General features: G+C 42.3%; 1 protein-coding gene across 1 annotated transcript in view; it reads left to right on the forward strand.

Annotated features, from left to right (window-relative positions):
* The first annotated feature begins 1833 nt into the window (after positions 1 to 1833).
* The window catches only part of Pgm1 (phosphoglucomutase 1), a 60729-nt gene continuing 36728 nt past the window's right edge, over positions 1834 to 25834 (forward strand). Inside the window, exon 1 of the mRNA XM_027949499.2 lies at positions 1834 to 2327. Within this exon, the coding sequence (XP_027805300.1) occupies positions 2082 to 2327 (246 nt within the window). The 5' untranslated portion in view covers positions 1834 to 2081. The remainder of the gene's footprint in view (positions 2328 to 25834) is intronic.

Raw genomic sequence — 25834 nt, forward strand, 5'->3', positions numbered from 1 at the left:
AGTAATCATTTATTAACACTGGTAGGAGTTCTACATTCAGCATCTAATTTAAACCACACAACTCTAAAATAGGCATTTCTAAGATTCAATGATTCTATGCTATCTTGTCTCCCTCTCTCTCTTTTTTTTTTTTCTTTCAGCACTGGAGATTGAATCCAGGGTCTCTACATGTTAGGCAAGTGCTTGGCCACTGAGCTACACTCTCAGCCCTTTTTATTTTTAATTTTTTTTTTGAGGCTAGGTTGCCAGGATGTCCTGAAACATGTAATCCTGCCTCAGTCTTCTGCGTAACTGGGATTACAGGTGTGTGCCACAGTGCCTAGCTATATTTTCAGTTTGTACAATTAGGTAAATATATTGATTATATTAACCACTCCATTCTCAATTCATTTATAACATGGGCTTGATGACAATATTTAATTCACAAGATTATATATATAACTCTATAAACTGACTCTTATGTAAATATTAGGAATCATTACCAGCAGTCCAGGCTTCAGTTTTCACATACTGTTTGTCACTGAAATGCATTTACAGTGATATATCAACACACAGCATTTCTATATCACACATGCTCTATCAACATGTACATCAATGATTGTTCTCTGACAGGCAGCACTCACATGGGTCTGCCAGCCTCCCTGCTTGATTACAAAAGTACCAATTAACCATTACAAGAAGCATGAATAGACTCTAATTCACAGGTTAATGATAAACTCTGCTTTTGGAATTGGGGAAATAGAGCTAATATTTCCAGAGCTTCTATTTGGGGCACCATATTAGAGGACTTATATCAGTTGATTATGAGGAATTTATTTCAACTGGGGCTGGAGCATGGGTCATTTCAGAATTATCTCATGTAATTCTATGTATCCATGGTTGAGAATTACTGACACAGAAAACCCCATTAATTCTTGCAAAAATCATAGTAAAGAAATGGATGCCCACAGAAGTTAACTTCCCCAAGGTTACACATCTTGTAAAGCTAAGTTTTTTTTTCCCCCACTGCACCAAAATGGCACACTTCTCAAGCAGAGGAGACAATCTCACCAAATCAAGAGAGATACTAAATCTGAAGGTAAGACTGAAGATTTCTACTTCATAATCAAACAACTTTTGTTGACTGTTATCCTCCATGACCCTTTGGGGCCATCTCATTTTCATGGTAAGCATACTCCATTTTACCTTATGTTTGTACCTACATTTATCATGGCCTCCCTGTACATTTCCTAGTTTTCAAACCTGATGACTGGCAGGTAGATCATGGGAAGATCCCTGGTTTTGGACTCAGACCCACCTTAGTTGGTTTGCATGTACTTGGTTGTGTGGCCCAGACACACATTTTTTGAATTTCATTTTTATAAAGAAAAAACGGGAAAGTAAAACTTGTACTTTGGTAAGGTTTAGAAATATTACATCCAAAAAAACAGTTATTTGTAATACCCACCAACAGAAATAGAGTGTGGTCTCTCTTAAACATATGGAAAGTAGTAAGTCGAATAAGATCTGAGTTCGATTCCTTTTTGAACTCAAATGCCCTTACATTTGGGGGAAAGGATAAAAAGAATAAGGAATCATGAACCCAGCTGAGGTTGGCTTTTCTGTCCTTCAGAACAGTTTTCCAGAAAGTTATTTACACATGATACTCTAGCCAAGGCAAAGGAAACCATTATAATTATATAATATAATCTTACATTTAACCCACCTCGCCTGACGTCCTTGCCCTAAGACAGGGGCCCCTAATACAAGCTCCGCCTCTATTTGGGGGAGTGGCAGATTTCTTTTTATAGTGGGTTGGCTCAACAAGGGGAGGGTGAATCAGAGCGGCTCCGCCCACTCCGCCTGAGCCGGACGCTGCGCGCTCCCAGTTCCCCCTCCCTGCGAAACCTGCGGGGAGGTGGGCTGGCGGTGGAGGCAGAGTCCCACCTCCTGTCCCTTTAAGGAGGAGGGCCCAGCGTAACCCAGAGTGCCGGCGTGGCCCCCACCGGCTCGCGACCTCAGCCCAGAGCAGCTGCAGCCCCATCCGCGGCCGCCCCTCGGTTAGCAGTGTCCGCGCCAGAGCCAGGCAGCGAGTCGCCACCATGGTGAAAATCGTAACTGTTAAGACCCAGGCGTACCCGGACCAAAAGCCGGGCACGAGCGGGCTGCGGAAGCGGGTGAAGGTGTTCCAGAGCAATGCCAACTACGCCGAGAATTTCATCCAGAGTATCATCTCCACGGTGGAACCGGGGCAGAGGCAGGAGGCCACCCTGGTGGTGGGCGGGGACGGCAGGTTCTACATGAAGGACGCCATCCAGCTCATCGTCCGCATCGCCGCCGCCAACGGGGTAAGGGGCGCTGCTGCTCCTCGGGACGTGCGCCCGGGGTGCGTGCGCGACGCGGGGCCCCGGCCGGCCCAGCTCCCGGCCGGGCCACTTCCGTGCGCGAGCGCCCAAGTCTCCACCCTCGCGGCCTCTGCGCGGGCTCTTCTCGCCTCGAGGCCCCACGGAGGTCGCCGGGCGGGACGTGAGGAAGTGGCCACGGGGCCACGCGGAGCTGCCTGTCCGACTCCTTGGGGTGGGGAGATGGGGGAGCGGAGAGCTGGCCTTGACCTTGGGAGGCCCGACCATCCCGGCAGCCCCTCCCTCCTCCTGCTTCCCTGAAGGTAGTCAATTTCCTGCGGCTCCCGAGGCCTCTGACATTTACATTAACCTTTGCTGCCTCGGGAGATACTGTTACAGCACGGAGCGCCTTGGCCTTAGCGAGGAAAGGTTAGACAGCCTTCGTCTTGCTCTGAACCCTCCTCGCCTCGGCACGGTTGCCTGCTATTCTCGGCCGGGACTGGCGCCTCCGGCTGGCTCAGAGCCTGGCGCTTTGGGACTGGGGTGGCAAAAGCACCCATCCCCCTGGGGCGTCCGGCCAGCGGGTCTCAGCAGGCAGGTGCCAAGCCCTTCCTCCCCATCCCCTAGTTTGCGTTGTGCCTGCCTGCTGGAGCGCAGGATTTTGAAAAGGCTGGTCTCTGCCGGGCAGTGCTCTGGACGTGTTCCACCGAGGGGCCTGGAGCTGAATATTGATTAAAACAGAAACAACATGCCCTAGGGCGCTCTTATGCAAGCAGTCCTGGCAGGCCAGGAAATTAACGCAACACCTTGGTTCTGCCCCTCAGCTAAGGAACGTTAACTGACTTAATTGGGCAGGTCCACTTGGAGAGGTAAAACTTTAAAAGTGATTTTTCGATAAATCTGATGAATGAAAATGTGGATTTGTAAAACAGATGAATTGGGGTTGGTTATCCACTCAGTTTTATAAAACACTTCAAGAAGTTCTTGTAAGGAGCAAATTTTCCTTCTCTATTTATAAAAAGATTTGCTGTATACCCAACTCTTCTGGAACCCATTACCTTTAGTAATATTTTAGTCATTTTAGTGATATTCTATCATTAACATATTGTGAGCATTTTTGCCAAATACCAGGGTTAACACTTCACTTGCAGTGCCTCATTTATACCATCCTGTAGCCCTGTAAGGTAGATGTTATTTTATGGTACCTTCAAGTCACTGTGAGAACTTAGAAGTTTAGGCAGGTTAAATATTTGAGGAGAACTGAGCTGGGGCGTATAACTTATTGGCAGAACACTTGCCTAATATGTGGATTTAGTTCCCAGGACCAAAAATATTGTAACTTACAAGAATTACAAGAATGATTTACAAAAATTATAATGACAGCCATGAGAATCCAATACAAACTGCAAATCCCAAGAACTTAAGCAGTTTCTGGGAATGAAGGCATTGTTGAATCTGAAGTTCTATTTTCTAGTCTTCAGAGCCTCAAATGGGCCCTAACTACACCTTCCTCCCTGGGTTAAACATTTATAAGCATTCATGTGGGAAGTTTGGATTTGTTTTCTCTATGCTTTTGAGTTTTCAGACCATTACAGATTGAAGAATAAACAATAGGTATATACCAGTGGATCCCTTCATCTCCCTGTGCACCACCTGTACCAAATTTGCACTTCATTCATTCAGGAGATATTGAGCCTTAGTACAGAGAAACCAATAGAATGAAAAGATGATTCAGGCACAAGTCCTTAAGGAACTTAGAGCATAATGGGAGTTTTAGGGTTCAAATGGAAATTGGTCCACTTGGAAATAGTGTGGGGTGGAAAGGAATGAATTAGTTAAGACTACAAAAATGTTTTTAAAACTTTATCACCCTTTACCTACTACCCTGTTACTCTTCTCTCTTTTAATCAACCTTTGAAAAAGTTCTCTGTATTCACCATCTCTGATTCTTGACTCCCATTCATTAACCATCTCTCTGCAGCCTGGCTTCAGCCTCCTCTACCTCTTCACTAAAAGTGCTCATGCCAGAACCAGTGTCTCTCTGGTTGCTAAACCCAATAGGCCTCATCCTGACCTTTCTCTTGCCTTTGGCCCAGCTGACTTTGCATTCTTAGTGATCTTACTCCCTTGCCTTGTCCTCTCTCCTACTTCTACCTGAATATTTTGTAAGTTCCTTCAGGGACTGCTTTCCCTATTTTTCCCCTGGCTAGTCACTAGGTTTTCGGCCTCAGCTTGCTGCTCTTTGATTTTACTCATTATCTCTACATGTCAGGGATTTAATTTGCTACTTTTTTTTCTCCTTGTTTTCTTTTGCTATGGCTCTCCTGGGCCTAACTACTTTTTTCCCATATCTCTAGCACAGATGAATCAGATTCCAGTGAACAATCTGTTTATATGTCATGGACCCCCACTGGGGAATAAACTTCCTTAAGAAAGGGTCTGTGTTTTATCTATAAGTTGGTATCCTTGGGGGATTGGTTTCAGATCTCCGTGTGGGTACCAAATTCTGTAAATGCTTAAGTCCCTTGTATAAAGTGGGATAGTACTGGATACACAAATTAATCCAGCCATTTGGAAGGCTGAGGCAGAAGGATCACGACTTCTAAGTCAGCCTGGGCAATTTAGCAAGACCCTGTCTCTAAAGAGTTGTTGGGGGGTACTATTTACATATAACCTATACAAATTTTTTTTTTTGTGTGTGTGTGTGTGTGTGTGGTGCTAGGGATAGAACCCAGGGTGTCATACATGTTAGATGAGTACCACTGAGTCACACCCCCCAACCCACACACATCCTCTTACATAAATCATCTCTAGATTAATTAAAATATATAATGTAAATGCTATGTAAATAGTTTTTACTCTATTTTTATTTGTATTCTATTTTTTTTTCCTAAATATTTGCAGTCTGTATTTGGTTGAATCTGAATTTGGAAGGCTGGTGTACAGAAAGCCTACTATGTCTACAATAACTTGGACAATAGAACATCTTATGAATTCATATTCATTTGCCCTTGATTGTGAGTGTCCTATGTATTCCAGCATTTAACTTTAAGACAGCATATAGTTGGTGACCAATAAACTTATTCTTATCAAACATTTATTATGTGCTTACTTTGTATCAGACATTGTACTTGACATAAAAAAAGTCCTTGTCCTCAGAAAGACATAGTCTAGAAGGGCAGATGGATAAGAACACACACAGCATCATAGTGTGTTAGCTGCTGTGATGGAGGTAAGTGCCAGATATTGAAGAGGTAAGAGCAGAGACAGCTATTGGTGGGAGGGGAAGATGAAGTGAGGAAGACGTCTAGAAAGGAGACAGTTAATTGAGTCTTAAAGGATGCGCTGGAATTGGATACTCCGGGCAGGAGGTGAATGTGCCAGAGGGGAAGAACTTTGGGCAGAATGAACAGGCAGAACAGGAGTATGGGACTGTTCTGTTGGACAGGTTATTTAATTTCTGATCCTTCTTCATCTGTAAAAGGTGGTATGATATATATATATAGAGAGAGGCTGTTATGAGGATTAGATGAAATATAAAAGTACCTGGCAGCCCCTTTTCAACACGAACTGTTGGAATGACATTTGTATGATCAGTGTTCTGTTGCTATTTAGAAGGATAAGTTAATCCAACCTGATGCAAATATTACCCACCTTCCCCCCATACATAGCGGCATTGCTTGCCACTTGCCTGCAACTTTTTATTAGCCCTAACTAATGTGGAGGAATTCCATGTAGAACCAGCAGGGTACAAGTGACAGAAACTTAATTGGATTAGTTCAAGTGAGGAAGGAATTTATGGGGCCATGTCACCGAAAGTGCAAGAGATGCTCAGTGTAGACTCTTTGGTTGAAACTATTCCTGATATCTAAGAACCACTCTGGGCCTGGTCATCTGCTAGTGACCCAAATGAGGAACTGGGAGAGTTCAAATTTACAAGTAGATGAACATGTGGATATTTCAAAGGATAATTTATCACCATTCTAAGCAAAGTAAAATAGATACTTTGAAAGTAAGTGGGGTTGTCATCATTTCACAGGGTCTCTTTGCCCTGGACTCCTTTGCTACCCCTTTGTGACTTCTTCAGAAAATTTAAGTGTATAAAACAAAAAACAAAGGATCCTAAAGGAAACAAAAATTATACTGAAATAGAAGTATTAAAATATTTTTGAAAACCAAATTTGTAATTGTTCAAATTATACTATTTTATTGTGTTCATGTATGACTATATTATAATAAAATACACTGTTATTTACAATTATAATGTGCCAATAAAAAAGGGGAAAAATAAATCTGAATAAAGACCCCCAAATTTGTGATATATAACAAGAAAAGTATGTGCTTCTTTTTTGCTATATTAAATACAAAAATCTACAGAGGGTCTAATACTACCTTATTTCAGAGCAGTGATGATTGTACATGGTATTTAGAAATATGTGCAGTTTTAATACATTGAGATCATTTATAATGTGGTATGAAAATATGTGTGATTTCTACTGATGATAAAGTCCCAGGGAGCAATACTAGTAGTAGTAGAGAAATAATAATAATAATAATAATAATAATAATAATAATAATAATAATAATAAAGTTTGCTTCCTGCATTATAATGGAAGGAAATGCTAAATTTTAGTTAGAGGTTAGTGAAAACAAAAACATTTTGTTTTGCCATTCACATTCCAGGACCCCATTGAATTCTACCCATTCTGGCAAGTGGGGCAGGTGTTATCTAAGCATCCTGGGTTAAGAACCCAGCACTAAGCAAAAGATCCCCTTTTTGCATCAGGTGCCACCTGCACTAAAATGGACCTCAAGTACTTGATAACAGCAATTCAGGGTCTCATGTTCTCAGACCAAACTAGTGGAGTTTTGAGAAGTTCACCTTACAGTGGAAGAACTGGAAGGGGGAGGGCTAGAAAATCCCCTGTCTCCCATTTGAGATGAATCCCTCTTCTGAACTTTCACAGGCCCAGTTGCAAGCACTGGTGAAGGATCCTGTGTCTGGGTACAGTCACAACATTTCCTGAGAAGGACAGGAAAAAATACTGAGCAGAAGAGGGAAATCTCGGGGACTCTTAGGTAATTGGTGCTAGGTAGAGGAGACATTACTCCTTTTAAAATCTGATATCATATTCTTGGATAGGGATGACCTGAAAGAGAAGCATCTTTGGGTCTTTTTAATATGCTGTAACTCCCATGTTTTAAAAAGTTTATTTTTTAATTATGATAATTTTTTAAATGATTGTTCTCCTTTCTGATTTTGAATCAGCATAAACACCAGGATGAATAAGATATTTGGCTGTTTCATCTAGGAGTCTACAGTCCTTGCAGGGAGATGAGACACAGGGAATACATTTGCACAGAAAGTGCAGAATTCCAAAGTGCAAAGGTCAGAGAAGGGAGAGAACATTCTGGACTGGGGAAAGAAGAGGTGGAACTTGAGCTGCCTTAAGGAATGGTAGTGTGCAAAGAGAAGAGGCAGGCCATCTTTCGAGAAGAGGGGAACAGCAAGAAGTAAGGAAGAGGGAAAGAGCAGGGCTAGTGTTCAGAGACAGGCACTTAGTCACAGTCTTTGTTACATAAAGTCTTTAAATCAAATTGGGAGCTTTTCTTTCTTGATTGTACTAATTTTTTAAATAAAATTTTCATTCTTAAAAAAATTTTTTAGTTGTAATTGGACATAAGACCTTTATTTATATTTATTTATATGTGGTGCTGAGGATCGAACCCAGTGCCTCACATCTTCGAGGCAAGCATCCTACCACTGAGCCACAACCCCAGCCCTTGGTTGTACTAATTAATTCTTTTGCTAAATTTTTCCCCTGTCTTAATCAAATCTAATACCCATAGAGCATCAAAGACTAAAAAGAAAACCATTCTCTCTTTTCAAACTAAAGCTTTTTTTTTTTTTTTGGTAAACAAAATTAAATAAGGGGGAGAGAGAGAGATAGAGAGAGAGAGAGGTATCATCTTTGGAAGAGAGATTCATTTGGAAAATATTTATTGAGTACCTACTACATGCTATACTAGGTAGGACACAATCGGTGAACTGAAGAGTATCTTCTTTCATGGAACTGTGAGGCTGTAGTTGAGGGAGACAGAAGATAAATATATGTGTCAGATAAAGAGAAATGACCTGAAGAAAAATAAAGCCTGGTAAAAGGAAAGAACATTTTGGGGTGCAGTGTTCTCTTCAGTGTGGTCATAGGAAAAGCCTCTCTGGTGAATCTCATGAGACCAGAGACCTGAGTGAAGTGAAGCCAGGAGCCAGGCACATATCTGTGAAAGACATCCAGGCAGAGGGAGAGTTAATAGAGGATAAGCACATTTACTCATTTAATGTTGTAAAGCTATGCTCCAAGAAGATAAATATAGTATAATTTTTTCATTATATGAAGGGTCCTAATATAATTTTTCATTATATGAAGTCTTACATATAGTATAAGTATTATTGTATTAATACTTATATCTTAGGATAGTAGACATAACCATCTTTGATCAAATATTTAATAATAAATTCTTCTGTCTTGGACTCAAAGGGTAGGAAAAACTTTTCATCTACCTTTTTAGGTTAAATATTTGGGGGACTATAAGTTAAACTTATAAGAAATGGATTAGTAACAAAAATATATCGGTGGAGTTTCACAGAAATATGTGACTGGAGGCAGTTACATTTTGTGGCTTATATACCATCTTATTTAGAGGAAGGGAGAAGGCAGAGGGCACTTGGTGTATAGCGTGACTTTGAGGAAAATCAAATGGGGCCTTAAGAGAATAGGTGGGAGATAAGATAGTTTTGTGACAGTGTACTGTCTTAAGTACTAAGAGTTAATCTTCCCTGATTGTGAATCTCCAGGAAAGGGGATTTATGACAATTGAGTTCTTTGGGGATGCCCTATTTATAAAATAGATGAGAGTTTAGTAAGAAGCCATTCTTAGGTGTGTTCAACTCAAAATAATTTTTTTTTCTTTTGTCACAGTGGCATAATGTGGGCCCCTTGAAATTTCAGAAGAATGTTTAGGAGAATGATTTGTGTTAGCTACACGGTGTTATTCTTTACCCTACTACTGGGAATCGAACCCAGGGCCTTGTACATGCCAGTCAAGCTGTTTACCTCTGAACTCCATCCCCAGCACTACCTTCTAAGAAAGCAAAGCAGAAAAGTTTGAACTAGTCCATCTATTCTCCCTTAAGGTCCTATGAAGTCCCCGTAGATATACCCAGTAATTCTGTTGACTTTGAAGCTGTGCTCACAGTTGGGATCCACCTTTTAAAAATGGCTGCGAAGTGAGTAAAGTCAGTTATTAGGAGTTCAGTACGGGCTTCATTTGGGAGGATCTGGAGAGACTTCTCATCTGGTATCATCTGGGGGAAAATTATAAAGGGGTAGCTCTATGGGATGGTTTAGAATGGTAAGAAGAATGTGCCCTTTCTTGGGCTATACAAACAGATATAAGCTGGGTTATTTTGTTTTTGTTTTTGTTTTTTTGAGGTGGTATTTGCTTGCTTTGGTTTGCTTTAATTTCAACAATTAAAGTCTGTCTTCCCATTGCTTCTCCCAGTCACCCCAGAGTCCTGAGTCATAAAGACAGCCCTGAAGCAACCCTACAGGGACTGCCAGTTAAATCACACCAAACAAAATTTTAACCATGGGTCAGAAACACCGTTTTCCTTTTTTTTTTTTTCATATTGGAAACATTTTCCTTCCATTCTCCTCTTCATGGGTGCTATGATTTGAGTATGGCTTAGATGTGTTCCCTGGAGGTTCATGGTACCTAGTGCAATAATATTAAGAAGTCGTGGGATGTTTAAGAGGTGGGATTTAGTGGGGGTTCAAAGTCTGGCTGCTTCTCATCCTCTGGCTTGCAGTCTTGTGATCTTCCCCCTTTGTGTATTGCCACCATGATGCAATCTGCCATGATTGGTGCTGCTAGGGGGGCCCTCTCCAGATCCTTCATCATGCTGTTTGAACCTTCAACCTTCAAAACTGTGAGCTAAATAAAATAAATATATTTTCTTTATACTGTACCCAGCTTCAGGTGTTGCATTAAAGCAGCAGAAAATGGATTAACACAATCAGTATCTCAAAGTCTGAAAAGATGAAATGTAATAGATGAAATGTGGTTGACTTGTCCAGCCTGTTAGTGGAGTTGGAACTGGGTCTTTGGTCTTCTGATATTTCATCCAGTTGATCTTTTCCATAAATAAGTATATCTCAAAGCAAGTATTTCTGGGGATTGTTATAATATCCCAGTTAAAATCTGTGGAAACTAGACTGGGAAATGTTAATTACCACTTTCAGAGTTTTTAATGTTCAGTGAGCCCTTTGAGTTTGCAAGAGGACCCCAAATGGAATGATTTGGGGAACTACTACCAATCTGTACCATGTTGGGTTGATATGACCTTACAGGAATCTTTCCAGAACTAAGTTTGCTTTCTTCTTTTAAAATTGCAGTTAATGGCATGCAGGGAGGGTGAGGTCTGTTTTCCTGTAGATATATACCACACAGCTATTTTGACAGCTAATGGCATGAATTTGTTTTTGGCCACTCTGAGTGTGATTGATTCAGCACAAGGTGTATTTTCCTGTCAGGTCACCAAGTGGTAGAGTTGTGGGATAAGTAACAGAAGTCCTGATCAAATATTTGGCCCCTGCGCTGTACTCCAGCCTGCTCACAAGCACGTCTGTTGCTCAGGAGTCAACTAAATTGACTGCTATGTGGTTTGAGTCCAGTGGGCTCAGTCAGCATGGTGCGGTAGCCATTTGGGGGCCAAACCAATCAATGTGGGGATCCACATTGGATAGTTCAACTATACTGTCCTGGGATAGAGTGGAAAAGCCAGGCCCAGTCCTCACCACTTGGGACTTAAGGTTGAAAGGTTCATGTTTGAGCGTTGGTGGGTCACAGACAACAAACCAACAACAGCTGGAGCCCAGCAGTGCTGTTTGGGGTAAGGCAGGCTAAGAGAGAAAAGGGGTGCAGCCTATGTAGGTAAGGAGCAGGGAAGTGCCCACTCAACCCAGACCTGAAGGGAAGAAGAGGAGTATATTCCAGAAAGAAACAGAGGCAAGAGAGCTTGACATGTCGGAGAGGTGTCACACCCCCCAATTTTCTATTTTTGTTTCATAATTTACAAAAGTCAAGTGCATCTAAAAATATACTTTATGTTTGATGTTTTACAAGATACTCCTGCACGCATTGCTTCATTTCCTCTCTATTGCAGACCTTTCAGGTGTCCCACTGGGAGTGGTCGGAAATGCAGCCAAGCTGGGTGAAGGGTTAAGCAGGGAAGAAGCAGTTGGAGTGGAGTGGGGTTCTTGCCCCTTGGGTGGAAGCCACTTTTCTCAACATTGGAATGAATTAAAACCAGCTTAAGAAATCACAGTGTAAAAGAAGAGGCAAAATCCACATCAAGGCACAATCGTTTTTCCTCCTTTGATAGTTTCCATTAAAAAATGAGAACTGAGCCAGTGGACTACAATCCTAGGACCAGCTGGCCTCTTTGGGATCAACGGTAATAAATCACTGCCCACCTGCCAGCTTGTACAGAGAAGTCATGTTTGCCGTGGGTTGGGTTCTAGAGTTGGAGGTGAAGATGATACTCTAGGATAATCAAGATCACCCTTAAAAATCCCTTACACAAATATCATGTAGAAGAACAGGTACAACACAATGTGTGCATCTGTAGATTTCAGAATGGCGTTTAGCACAGCGAGCTGCTCAGACCTTGAGAGTCCTGTGCGATCTAGGACTGAGCAAGGCAAGGAGTTTTTGAGTGGAAAGGTGGTAGAATTGCCCATGCTATTTAAATTTCACTCTTTTCCTCTTTGTCTCCCTGTCAATTACACATGATTAAGTTGGTGCAAGAACAATACTTGTCTGATGCAACTACATTGCAAATTCCTGCTACTACTCAGTTGTACATATTGGAAACATCTCAATTGTAATTCAACAAATATGACTCGGAACATGATGCCCTTGTGACTTTCTACCTGGATTATATTTGAAATCTCAGCTAGATTTCTCTATCAAAGCTTGTCCTCCCTTTGTAGCTCAGCTTGTTCATCAGCTCTGGAAGATGACACTTTGAGGTGCCTCCCAAAGTGAATTCAGCATACACCATGTAGCCTATATTTTAAGTCAAATACTTTGTACAATTATATAGGTCGAACGGTTGTAATAGAGACTCAAAAACAACTATCAAATAGCCAGAAGTCCTCCTCTCTCGTGGAATCGTGTGTTGTAAGCAGGCTGGGACAAGTGTGATTACTCTGTGGTGTTGGGAGCCTGCCTCCTCCTTGAAGGGATTGCACTTGCCCACCTAGTTGCTGATGGCTCCCTAGTACCATATCTCTGTTTCAGCCAGTGGGCATGGGACAAAGATGGGTATGTTTGTCAGCTTTCTATTACCATAACAAATACCTGAGGTTAATAAACAGAAGAAAGATTTATTTTGACTCACTGCTTTGGAGGTTTCAGTTGATGACCAGTTGGCCCCATTGCCTTGGGCCAGAAGTAGCCATGATGAGAGTGTGTAGTAGAGGAGGCCCACCCACCTCACGGCCAAGCACAAAAGCAGCTCCCACCAGGCCCCACTCTTAAAGGTTCCACAACCTCCCAATAACACCGTGGGCTGGGGGACCAAGCCTTTAACACATGGGCCTTTGGGGGACACCTATTCAAATAATAGCAATGGGGCAAAGTGCCTCTGCCCTTCAAATCTGGAAATTAATCATCTGACTTCTGCTGACAATTCATTGATTAGATCTAACAGGTAAGCCACATTTACCTACAGGAAGGACTGAAAAAGGTACAGTTTAATATCGGAAGTCATGTGACCAGCTAAAAATGGGTGGTTCTGTTACTTTAAAAAAGGGAGCGGAAACTCTAAATCCCTGCCCTGGTCAGGTGTCCCTTTGGCCATGCAGATCAGTATGCCTACTGTTCTTGCCACACACACATTGCCCACCGGCCCCCACAGACACATCACCCCTCCAGAGAGGAGGCATACCACATTCCTTCTGGTCTCTTAGTTCAGTGTCTGTGAGCCCCAGGTGCTGTGCATACTTCTCTCCATCTGGACCACATGTGGCTCCTGGTGGTTCAAAGTCCAATAAATTTAAAGGCAAATTATCAGCTCCATCCTCCCCACTGTCTATCTCTACATAACACGCACAGGCACAGATCTAGTTCTGTGTAGTTATATATAGTCATACAGTAGCAACTGGCCACTGAGGTCACATTGTGCTGGAGGGCAGTGCAGACTTCCAGCCCTGGTAATGGGTGGGTCCACAGGGGGCCCTGGTTCTGCCTCAGGAAGGAACTCTACATGTCTGTCCTCTCTTCACCTAGTAATGGACATTGGAGAAGAGGCGCTAAAAGCCCTTTTGGGGGTTGCAAGGTGTTTGCAACCTGCTTCCTGTTGATGGCAATGGGGGACTGGGGTAGGACTGGCCCTTCCTGTACAGTTAGTTCCTTCACAAACTCATCAGGCTTCTGGCCTAGTGTGATGAGCCCCGTGTGCTGGGAACCACAGTAAAGGTTCTCAGCTACACAGAGTTTCCAAGCCTGAAAACTGACTGACTTATTGGCCTCTGCCTTGGTTCATTATTGCTGATGGCCACTTGGGACAACAGGAAGGGACAGTGGGGGAGAGGGTGGTATTCATCATCCTGTATTTGCTGTTGGGCTAGTTCCACTTCTGACAGGGAATCCTGACACAGACTTGACACAGCCTCTTCTGCCTAGTAGGCTGCTTCACTAGAGTTGCTTAAGTTTGGGAACACAAACAGCTGTCATCTCAACTCTGCAGGGTCACCAAGTACTGGACTAGGGCGACATCGCTTGCAGACCACAGTAAAAGAAAACCTACCTTAGCAGAGTCATAACCTCCTCTGCTTCTGTCTGCTGATTGGCCAGGCTTGGCCTGAGCTTCTGACTTGTGGCAAGAAGCAGCCAATGACACACATGTTCTGAATCCTCCCAACCATTCACCTTGAGCTACAGGTTTGGTTGCCCAGTGGTCTGCCCTCCACACTGTCAGAGGTAGCAGTTTTGCTACAGCATAAAAGACATGCGGATGCCACATATTTTAGATTCTTTTTTTTTTCTTTTAGAAAGAGAGAGAGAGAGAATTTTTTAAATATTTATTTTTTAGTTTTCGGTGGACACAACATCTTTATTTTATTTTTATGTAGTACTAAAGTTCGAACCCAGGACCCTGTGCATGCAGGCGTGCGCATTACCGCTTGAGCCACATCCCGAGCCCGAGATTCTGTTTTGGTACTGATTTTTTTGGGGGAGTGGGGGATATAGCACCTGGGGCCTTGTACCTGTTAGGCAAGTGCTCTGTCACTGAGCTACATCCCCAACCCTTTCTTTCTTTTGTATTTTGAGACAGGATCTTGCAAAGTTGCCCAGGCCTTGGATTTGTGATCCTGTTACCCAGGTAGCTGGGATAACAGGCACGCTCCACCACACCTGGCTAACTTCTCTTGTTAACTGAAATGTAGGCTTGGCTGTTGTAACAGAGTTCCAAAATATGGTACTTAAAACAAAAGCTTATAGTAATGGAACCCTTTTGGTTAGGGACTGTGTGTGGGCAGTCCAGGGCTGGTGTGTGGCTCTGTCATGCAAACAGATCCATGTTTCTTTTTTTCTTCAGTCTACTTAACAGTGTTGCCCTAATCTATGGCAAGCCAGCCAAGATGCTGACCACCACCATGCTTCTTTCTAGCCATCAGGAAGTGGGAAGAGAGGAAGAGGTTACACATACCAGTTTCATTCATGTCCCATTGATCAAAACTTAACTAAGGCCACCTCTAGCAGCCAGGGAGTCTGGGAGATACCTACTTTGTGCTGGTAATTAAATGACACACTAAACACTGGTGATCATCAAGGTAAATGAAGGGACAATTGATTTTGAAGAAAAACCAGCCATCACATCCCTAAGCATTTTTTTTCCAAATTTGGTGGAATTTACTCAGTTATTTTCAAGTGGTAGAATTACAGAGAGGAGGCAGAACTTAATTTTATATAGCTGACTAGATTTTTGGAAGAGACAGTGTCTATCGATTATTCCAACTATCACCTTGGGAAAGAAACAAAGGCATGAACATTCCCTTTTGGGAGACCTTTTAAATTAAATGCTTTATTGAGTTATGATCCATGTACAATACAATTCACCCATTTAATAAGTGTACAATTCAGTGTTGGTTGCAGCAGGCAGTGCTGAGTCTCTGTTGCCCAGGCTGGCCTTGAACCCCTGGGCTCAAGCGATCCTCTTGCCTCAGCCTTCCAAGTGGCCAGGACGGTCGGCAGGTACCACGGTGCCCAGCAGTACATTTTAGTGTGTTCATAAAGGTGGCAGCCATCCCCACAATCTAATTTTAGACTGTTTCCGTGACCCCAAAAGAAGCCTCATATATCAGCAGCCAATCTTCCTTGCTCCCCTAGCCCCGTTTGCCTTAAGCAATCATTGGTTTACTATAGGTATCTAAATTTGTGTGGGTGAATTTTACATGAACCAAATGGCCAGATTTGGTTGCCAGCCAGGGAAACCATACAGCACATAAAGCCCCAGGAACGTGAGTAACAAAGGTAAAGTGTTGGTGTGAAGAGCAGTGAAATTAGTGTTGGTTTTAGGCAGCTTCTCATTGCTGTAACACAGAACCTGAGATATAACTTCTATCTCAGGGATAAGGTTTATTTTGGCTCAAGGTTTTAGAGGCTTCAGACCATGATCCCAGACCCACTGCATTTGGATCTGTGCTAAAGTAGCACATCATAGGGCAGGGGGAGCGCACGGCTGAGCACAACCACGTACATCACAAACCAGGGAGCAGAGAAAAGGAAGTGGACTGGGGTCCCACAAACCCCTTCAAGGGCATTACTTCAGTGACCTAAAGGCCTCCACAGGGCCCCCGCTCTCAAAGGTTCCATTCCCAATAGCGCCCCTGGCGACATTCAAGATCCAAACTACAATCAGTGTCTAGACTTCCATGTGCACCATCCTGGAGATACAGAGCCGAAGATGTCCTTGTTCTCAAGGGGTCTCCAGTTGAATCGGGAAGAGTCAGACATGAAGAACAGTCAGTCACCACTGGGTAGTATGTGAGCTAATACTCAACAACTATGGGAATACCCGTGGGACCCTGGGATGGGGGAGAGAGAGAGAGAGAGAGAGAGAGAGAGAGAGAGAGAGAGAGAGAGAGAGAGAGAGAGAGAGAGAGTGTGTACATGTATAGTGTGGACAACAAAGGCTTTCTGCAGGAATCTGTTTTTCTCAGCAGACTCCCTGTCCAAAGCAGACCAGGCTGTCAAAAAAAAAAAAAAAAAAAAAAAAGGAGAGATTTCTTAGGAGCATAGCTTCTTCGTTTTTATGAGTGTAAGCAATCATTTTGTTTTTTTCACAAACATACTTGAACTGATATATCCCAATTAGTATTGTATGCTACAAAATGGCCACTTTGGGAACCGTGCACTTACTGCGGTGATGCTTCCAATGCCCAGAGCATTTTGAAATTCCTCTTTCAGCCAGTCGGTTTATGGGTCACCTAGGAAAAGAAGTCAGATTATTTTATAGTCATGCCTCATTTTTCACCTAAAACGATGTAACAAGATTTGATCACCCACTTTATTCATTAGATATGGCTCCAACCAATTTTTGTCTCTTCCCAAAGTTCAAGTCTATTCTCAAAGGATGAAATGTGTTATGACTGAGGACTTTCAAAGAAAGTGCCCCAGACAGGAAAGAAAGACAGTTCACCTGAGAAGAGTGACTGTGATGTCAGCATTGTTTGGATAAATTTGCTGCTTCCCAAGGGGGCGGTTTTGAAAGTGAGGGTATTCATAGAGATGAATATGCTCTGGCATAACTTTTCAGGTGAGTTCCCTTATGTGACGCCGTTTAAGCACACTGCCTGGAGAGGAGCTTAGAAGACGGCTTCTGCTAGGGGAGACTGTGCCGTTCTGCTTTCCTCCTGCAGTCTGCTGTGGTGGCTGGGGATAGTTCTCTTCCACTCTAGTGAGCATCAAAACATGCTTTGGTTGGGCATTTTAGAGCTGTGCACAATGGGGAGATTTGTTTATACAAAAGTAAACATCATGGCCAAACACTGGACCCTGACCTAGGAAGAGAGACCTGTCAGCTCTAAGCTACAGAAACAAAACCCAAGCATTAATCCCATGCCCACCTTGACTCACAGGGGTCTTGTGGTTGCAATGAGGCCAGAAAATGAGCTGGGATGACATAACTTGGAGGGGACAGAGAAAGGCCTTTTGATTTAATTCTAAAATACATTCCATGGCCTCCATGGGACTTTTGAAGAATGCATTCTGTAAAGCCAGAAGAAATACAATTTTAAAGAAAATTTTAAAGGAAAACTAAGGGGAGATAAACATAGAAAACTCAGATAGACTCAGAAGTAAGATTGACAGTCATCAGGAAAGTTAAACTTCCTGTTGAGCCACACAGTTGGCTCCAAGCTCTTTGTGGTCAAATATGTAAGAAAACCCACACAGTTCAGCATTGCTAGTTCCCCCACATGTAGATTTGATATGAAAAGAGTAATAATACCTGCCTTGAAAGACTCACTTAAGAATGAAACAAAATTAGTGAAGCACTTATCATAATTCCCAACACAGTGTTTAGTAAATAGAAGATTCTGGTGATTCTAACAACTATTATGATTATTTCAAAATCCAAGGCCATTGGAGGGTAGAGGTGGGGGGCAAGGAGATGGATTAAGTGAGGGTCTTCTGTGTCTGCTGCCACCTGTACTGCTTGGATATCCCTTTCTGACTTCATCTGCATGTTGTCTCTTGGGTTTGATCTGCCAGGCAATTTGTAAAACTCAATTACAGGCCCAATGATTTGAGGCCGTCCCCTGGTTGGAGTCATGAGCTAGCAGTAGAAAGCTCGGGATGGATGTTGCAGCATGGGTTTCTGACCCAGCCAGTGTTGTATAAATGGGAAGCTGCAAGGAGTACATGCTGGCATGACTGCAAATCTCCTGGACACACGGATTTGTTCATTCAGCAAGCACCGAACACTGTGTGTGCCAGACACTGTGGGAAGTGAGTGGGAGTAAGACAAAGTCCTTGGTCTCAGGATGCTCGTGCCAGCAGAGGAGATGGGCACAATGATGGGTAGTTACACAAACATGGTGTGAAGACCAGTATATTAATGCCCTGTGTCTGACGCAACAAGGGCCTTCAACAACAGAAGTTTATTTTTTTACATTGTGGAGACTGGAAGTCAAAAGTCGAGGTGTTAGCAGTTCATGCTTTAGGGGCACATCTTTTCTTGCCATTTTTAGCTTTTAGAGACTCCAGGTGTTCCTTGGTTTTTGTCTGTATAATTCCAGGCTCTGTCTCTGACTTCACATGGTCTTCTCCATGTGTAGATGTCTTCTCTTCTGTTTCTTTTAAGTACCTTGTTGTTGAATTTAGGGCCACCTGGGTAATAAAGAATGATTTCACTTTAATATTTAAATTTAGTTACATCCACAAATACAAGGTCACAGACATAGGCTCTGAGTGGAATATAACTTTGTGGGGAAGAGAGGCTACCATTGAACCTATCACAGCTAACACGAGATGGGAACATAGAAGAGAACCTCCCAACACCACCAGGGTGGGTAAGGGAAGACCAATGGTGTCTTCACAAAGGAGACAAAATGAAGAGGCAAGAGGGGGCAAGTTAAGGTGGGGGCAGAGTGCAGCCACTAATCAATGCATACATCTAGTACCTCTGTGGCCTGTTTAAGCAGACGCTAATAACAATTGAAGAGAAGGTTTCAGAACTTCATCATCTACGGTGCTTCTGCCTCTGACATAATGCCAAGTGGAAGACAGGCCACTTGGTAGCACCCTGAATTTTACCAAATAAGTTTAGAATGATGAGTTGGAATTGAAGACTTTGGTTCAAACCTGTTTTACAATATGCTGTGGATTATCACGCACTCTGCTTTAACTTGTCTAAAACTCACTATTCTCACCTGTAAAATAGAATTAATTCTAATTCCTGCCAAATCTGAGAGTTTTGTGAGAATCGAATGAAATAATATGTATGGAAAGATTTGGGGAACTCTTGAGGAGCAACCTAAATATGAGTTGTTATGATTGTTTTTGAAATTCTACTATTGCGTCAGCAAAGTCAACCCACTGGACTAATTTAGTTATGTCAAAAACAAACCTCGACATTGCAGTTTTATCTTGCATTTCTCAAAGTCCATGTGCTAACGTCTCAGATGAACTAAAGAGTAATCAAAAAAGTACAGACACCAGGCCATTTTGAGGATCTTAGTGAGATAACAAAATTACTTCATTTATGTTAGAATTTCACTGCAGTATAATTTTGGGGGTCAGACAGATCTGAGTTTGATTCCTGGGTTTGCTACTTATTAACTGTTTAATCTTGGGCAAATTGCTTGAACTCTTTATTTGTGAAATTAAAATAATATGTCCTAGAGGTATGTTTAGGAAATAATAAGAAAAGGCATACACGTTGCCTGCGTACGTGCTGTATACAACAATGATGAGCAGGTTTTCCCACTGGACCATGGGGGTTTTGATGGGAAATATAGACACTTTAAACTCCTTGCTAAGCATCTCCCAGTCAGCTACTGCCTTCTCAATTTCACTTCTCTTTCCAGATTTGCCAAAGACCGCTCAAGATGCTCCACACCTGTTAACCTATAAATTTCAGAACAGTAGTGTTTTTCTCATGGAGAACATTTCATGCACAGGGGCTTGGAAACCTGTTAGGTTTTCATTAACATATCATTTGCTTGATACTCAGCTGTCTCGTCTAAAAAGAACACATCAGGCAGCCAAAAGTAAGCAGAATTGACCTTGAGTAGCTTAAGCACTGAGCCCATCATACCCTTTAGGGTTTTAGGGTAGTGATCCTGGTAAATGGTTCGTTGGGTCTGGGTGTTCCAGGAGCCTCTCCTGAACAGTATTTGAGTGATTGTTTTCTTTGTATCCTTCAAACAGTTACTGAGTTTGTTCAGTCATGTGCCAGGCATCTGGGACACACCCAAGACAGTCTCTGAGTGCCCACTGCAATGTAGTCTGAGAAATGCTTCCTTGGGATGGAAACCATAGGGAGGGGAGCGTGTGGGGTGGCCAGAAAAGTTTCCCAAGTGAGATGTATTTGAGCCACATCCTGAAGGCTGATAAAAAGAGAGCCAGGACAAAGTCGAGACAGGGACAAGGAAAACACTGTGTATAGAAGAAACAGTGCTTACAAAGCAAGGAGGCCATTGTCAGACCCCAGCCCTAGGCATTGAAGTCGCCTTGTCTCAGTGAGCAATGCTGGAGGAGGAGAGGCAGGCAGCCAGGGATAGGCCTCTACACAGGTCCTTGACTGATCCCTGAGGCTTTCTTTTTTTCTCTTTTCTTTTTGCAATTAATTTTAATTGTTGATGACATATAATAATTGTATGAATTTATGGGATACAGTGTGATAATTTGACCCATGGTCAAATCAGATCACATTAACATTTTTAACTTCATAAACGTTTCTTTGTGTTGGGAATTACCAACTCCTCTATAGTTCTTTATAAAATGTTGAATAAATTGTAAATTATAATCACATGCTGTAGAGCAGTAGCACTTACTCCTCTTATGTAAGTATGTATTGGAACCTTTGTCCACCTACCTCTCCTCCCCTCCCTTCCCTTCCTACCCTCTAGGGACAACTGTGCTACCCTCTGCTTCTAGAAGCTCAACTTCTTTAGCTTCCTCAGCTGAGTATGAGTGTGTGTGTGTGTGTGTGTGTGTGTGTGTGGGTCTGTTTATGCGTGGCTTATCTCACTTAACATAATGTCCTTCAGTTCCATCTGTGTTGCCACAAATGATAGGATTTCATTCTTTTATGGCTGAATAATATTCCACTGTGTACATACACCACATTTTCTTTATCCATTCTTCCACTGATGGAAACCTCAGTTGATTCTTTATCTTAATTATTGCAAATAGTGACTGTAACACACATACCAATAAGGCATCATTTCATCCCTTTGGATGTTCAGCCAGTAGTGAGATTGCTGGATCATATGGTAGATAGATAGATAGATTCCTTCCTACCTCCCTCCCTCCCTCCCTTCCTTCCTTCCTTCCAATATTCCCACCAACAGTGCATAGGAGTTCCCCTTCTGCACCCTCATAAGCACATGTTATCCCCAGGCTTTTTTTTTTCTTTTTTATACAAAAGCCCAACCCAAGGCTAGGCTAAGAATTACCTCATGGCCTCAAGGGGAAGGGGAGAGTCTTGGAGACAAAAATTAGCAAGCTAAAAAACATTGTGTGGGAGACTGGGTCACAGTACTGCATTAAAGCTTTTATAGTTTGCTGCAAGTCTTTCTTTAACCAGTGAATGCTACACATTTGCAGGTGACCTGATATCTTCATTGGAGTAAGCTTTTTTACTTGGGTTGGTTGATCTGAATCCATATTGTAGAATAACTGAAATATGTACAGTTCATTTACTTAAGTTACACGTTTACAGATGCAAGAAAAATCTCAACACACACACACACACACACACACACACACACACAAACGCAGCATGGCTGTGTTGTTTATGGATCTTACTCTGATACTGTTGACAGGGCAGTGATACTGGGTCTGCTGTGACCCTATTTTTGCATTTCCTTTGGTCTCCATCTCTCACTCCCACACACCACTTTTCTGCCCCACGTTTAGAGTGCCACGAAGACTTCTCCTTGGTCTCTGCCTGCCACATCCAGTGGTCTGCTCAGGAGTGGTGTGACAGGACTGCTGGGGCCACAAGTGTCCTCATCCTTAAGATAGGGGCTGAGAATAACAGCATTGGCCTTACAAAATGGAGTAAAACTTAACTGAGTGAATGCCTGCAGAGCACTGGAAACAATGCCCAGCACGATGGGACCTACTGGACCATCTCCTCCAACACACAGCCTTAAAGAACTGCCATTGTCCCTATTTTATGAATAAGAGTGCTAGGGCTGGTGAGGATATACACAGCTAAAAGGTGCTAGGATTGAGACCCTCTGTGTGATCCAGAACCCTCTCATTACAGCAGGGCTGTGCTTGACTCATCTTTAGGTCCCTGCCTTCCCATTTCCCTTTCTCAGGAGCCTGGCCCATTGGAGAAGTTTAAACAGTGTTTATCCCACAGGCCAGCCAGTAGTGTCGATTCTGTCCTGCCTGGGCTCACCTGCTCTTGAAAGCAGGAGATGGGTTAGAAGAATGCAGCCCTTCTCAATATCTCATCCTATTTTGGGTCATTTGGAGTGGCCAGTGTATGTTCTGACGTTGTGATAGGCACTTTCCTTGCCTTTCATCATATACATCCAGAACTTGTTAAGAGAAGTTTCACTGTTTCTGCTTTATAGAAACTCAGGCTCACAAACACCCCATAGAAAGGATGGTTCCTCTCTGTGGCCACCTTCATTCACTTCCTTTACAGCAGCATGTCCCAGTGAGGCCAGACTATATAATTGGAAAAGACTTTCTAATCATGAGATAGATAACATCACCATTTCTCCTCTCTTCTTTAAAGCCCAGCCAGGAATACCGCCACATTTAAATGGATTGATAGAGGACCAGCCATTGCCTACCATAAAACATAACGAGGCACAATTCCCATCGCAGTGTTGGTGAAGGGGGACCCCTAGAGTTGTGCAAGTCGACTGTTCTGGGAGGGAGTCTCTGCCACCAGTTGTCACGTCCCCTTGTGGGGCTGCAGAAATTCTGTGTTTTTCCGTTTTTCACCACAAGAGGGAAGCATATAACTGTGAATGATTTGAAACTAAAGCCATTCTTCAGTTAGACCTCTTTTTTCCCCTATTATTTTTTGAATTAGTGATGTCATATTTATGGGGTACAGTGTGATAATTCAATACATGTATACAGTGTGCAATGATAAAATCCTTGTTTTTTAGCAATTCCTTCTCCTTAAGCATTTCTATCTTTTCTTTGTTGGGAAGCTTTGAACTTGGACTTCTTTTTTACCAAAGAATTTTAATACTTAGTCCCTGGTAGTAACCAGAATGTGGAAAATTCTTTTGTTACTTCAAATGAATCTTCTTAGGGCATTTCAATGAAAATTTCCTTAAGAATACTTCAAAAAGGAAATAAAAAATTCATATAAAAAAATTCGTAGAACCATATGAATTACTGTTTTTATTGGTCAAGGTGGCTGAATACTGGTCATTTCTAATGAAAACAGGACTCTTCTCCTGGGCATTACTTAGGAAGAGGGTTCCCAAGCTCTGTGCAGCTTTGGGTTGGGGAGACAGTTTTGAGACTTGATATAGGACATCTGTGCAGGTGGAGATGCTGTCCACGTTTCTCTCCCCCCGAGTACTCACTCAGTGCCCCTGGAAGCTCCTAGGTGAGCTCTCTTTACTTGTTTTAATGATTTTGGATTCACCTATCTTTCCTATACCCAAAGTTTCTCAGAGGAGAGGTGGAGGGAGTTTTCTTCTTGCTTATCTGGGGCAGCAGGTCGAGGCTGACCCAGGGCTGGCAAACATGACTGGGCACTACAGAGTCCTGGTCAACCTTGCTGAGAGACAGAGGTGGCTGAAAGTAACTGCAGCCTAGTCAGATTACAGGGAGCTGCTAGGAGGACTGCACTGTGAGGCTGGGCCTCCTGAAGGCCAAGGGCAGAGGGGATGGTGGGTCTCTGGAGATCCTGAGCCACTGGAGCCCAGGCAGCTGCTCTGTCGACCTCAGCACATCTACTTCGTTTTTGTCTCCTTCTGTTGGTATACTTGTTGATGTAACTTGGAGGTGTGTGTGTGTGTGTGTGTGTGTGTGAGAGAGAGAGAGAGAGAGAGAGCTTTTATTTACAAACTCATGTATTTAAACTGCTATGAATACTTAAAGTGTTTATTTTCTCTTAAATTCTTTGTCTAACAGTAACACTTAAAGTATTCGAGTTGTTCTTATATGATCTAATAATGAGAATGGCAGATACTTGTCTAGGGAAGCCCACACCAGCCTTGCTTTTAGAACTTTCTATATACAGTCAACCCTCCATATGTACAGTTTCTGCTTTGGCAGATTCAACCAACCTTGCACCAAAAATATTTTTTAAAATGCCTCTGTTCTGAATATTTACAGAGTTTTTGTTATTCCCTAAAGAATAGAGTGTAACAACTATTTACATAGCATTTACATGTGTTAGATATTATAAATGATCTAGAGATGATTGTTTATAATAATAGGTTATATGAAATACTATGCCATTTCATATAAGGGACTTGAACATCTGCAGATTGTGGTATCCTCAGGGGTTCCTGGAACCAGATCCCAGGTGTCAAGGGATGACTCTTAGCTCATTCAATCATGACTATAAGAACAAGTGAGATAGGGGAACTGTTATTATCCCATTTTACAGATGAGGAAATGCAAGCACAGAGAAGTTAAATAACTTGTCCAAAGTCATACAGGTAGTAATTGGTAGAACTGAGATTCAGGTTCTGTGAATCTGGCTTTAAAGACCATTTCCTTAAATACTACAGTATACTGTCTGCATCTAATGGGTTAAACTTGCAGCACATTCCAAATTTTCTTGAATGTTCCACTAGTGTTTGTAATTTTCATAAAATCCTCTTACCCTGTTAAGCTTAAAATTGCAAGTCTAAGTACATTACTCAACTGTTTATTATAAACTGCAACCACAAGGCAAATAGATAAGCTAATATCCTAAATTTCTTAAATGTCCTTATAATACCAAATATACCTAGATTCCCTCTAAACTTATTCCAAGAATATTAATAGGGTTAAACATCCCTGATCCAAAAATCTGAAGGCCAGAATGTTCCAAGATCTGAAACTTTTTAAGCACCAACTTGACACCACACATGGAAAATTCCATGTCTGACCTCGTGTGCCACGTCACAGTGAAAACACAGGTGCACTAAAAATAATGTATAAAATTACTTTCTGGCTATGTGTACAAGGTATATGTGAGACATAAATGAATTTCATGTTTACACTTGGGTCCCACCCCCAAGATATATCATTACAGAGATACAGATATTAAAAAAAAAAATCTGAAACCCAAAACACTTCTGGCCGCAAGTATTTCAAACAAGGAATACTCAACCCGTACTTTAAGTTTGATTTATCATCTTTATGCTGTGAGATATACTTCATCATTTCTATGCTTTATTCTAAATCTGTTTAAAAATGACCCCTTAAAAAAATTCTCTTACCCCAGTAATTAGGAGTTATCTTTTCAGTTGAATTGGGGTCACAGCGTCAGCTGAAGGAGGTACATCTTGGCCAGAGATGTGGATGTGGAGCACCCTGATCCAGAACACCAGTGCCAATAGGTAGGCTCAAGTGACCTGTGTTCCCAGCATATCTCCCCTAATTCCCGTGTCCAAATATTAATACCAGCTCGAGAAGATTCATCCAACCTATTTTCTGCTTCATTCTATTCTGAGTGCTTTTCTGATCTTCCTACACATCAGAACCACGATACTTAGAGATGTATAGATGATGCA

The sequence above is a fragment of the Marmota flaviventris genome, chromosome 10 (assembly GCF_047511675.1).
Source record: "Marmota flaviventris isolate mMarFla1 chromosome 10, mMarFla1.hap1, whole genome shotgun sequence".
In the NCBI taxonomy this organism is placed as follows: Eukaryota; Metazoa; Chordata; class Mammalia; order Rodentia; family Sciuridae; genus Marmota; species Marmota flaviventris.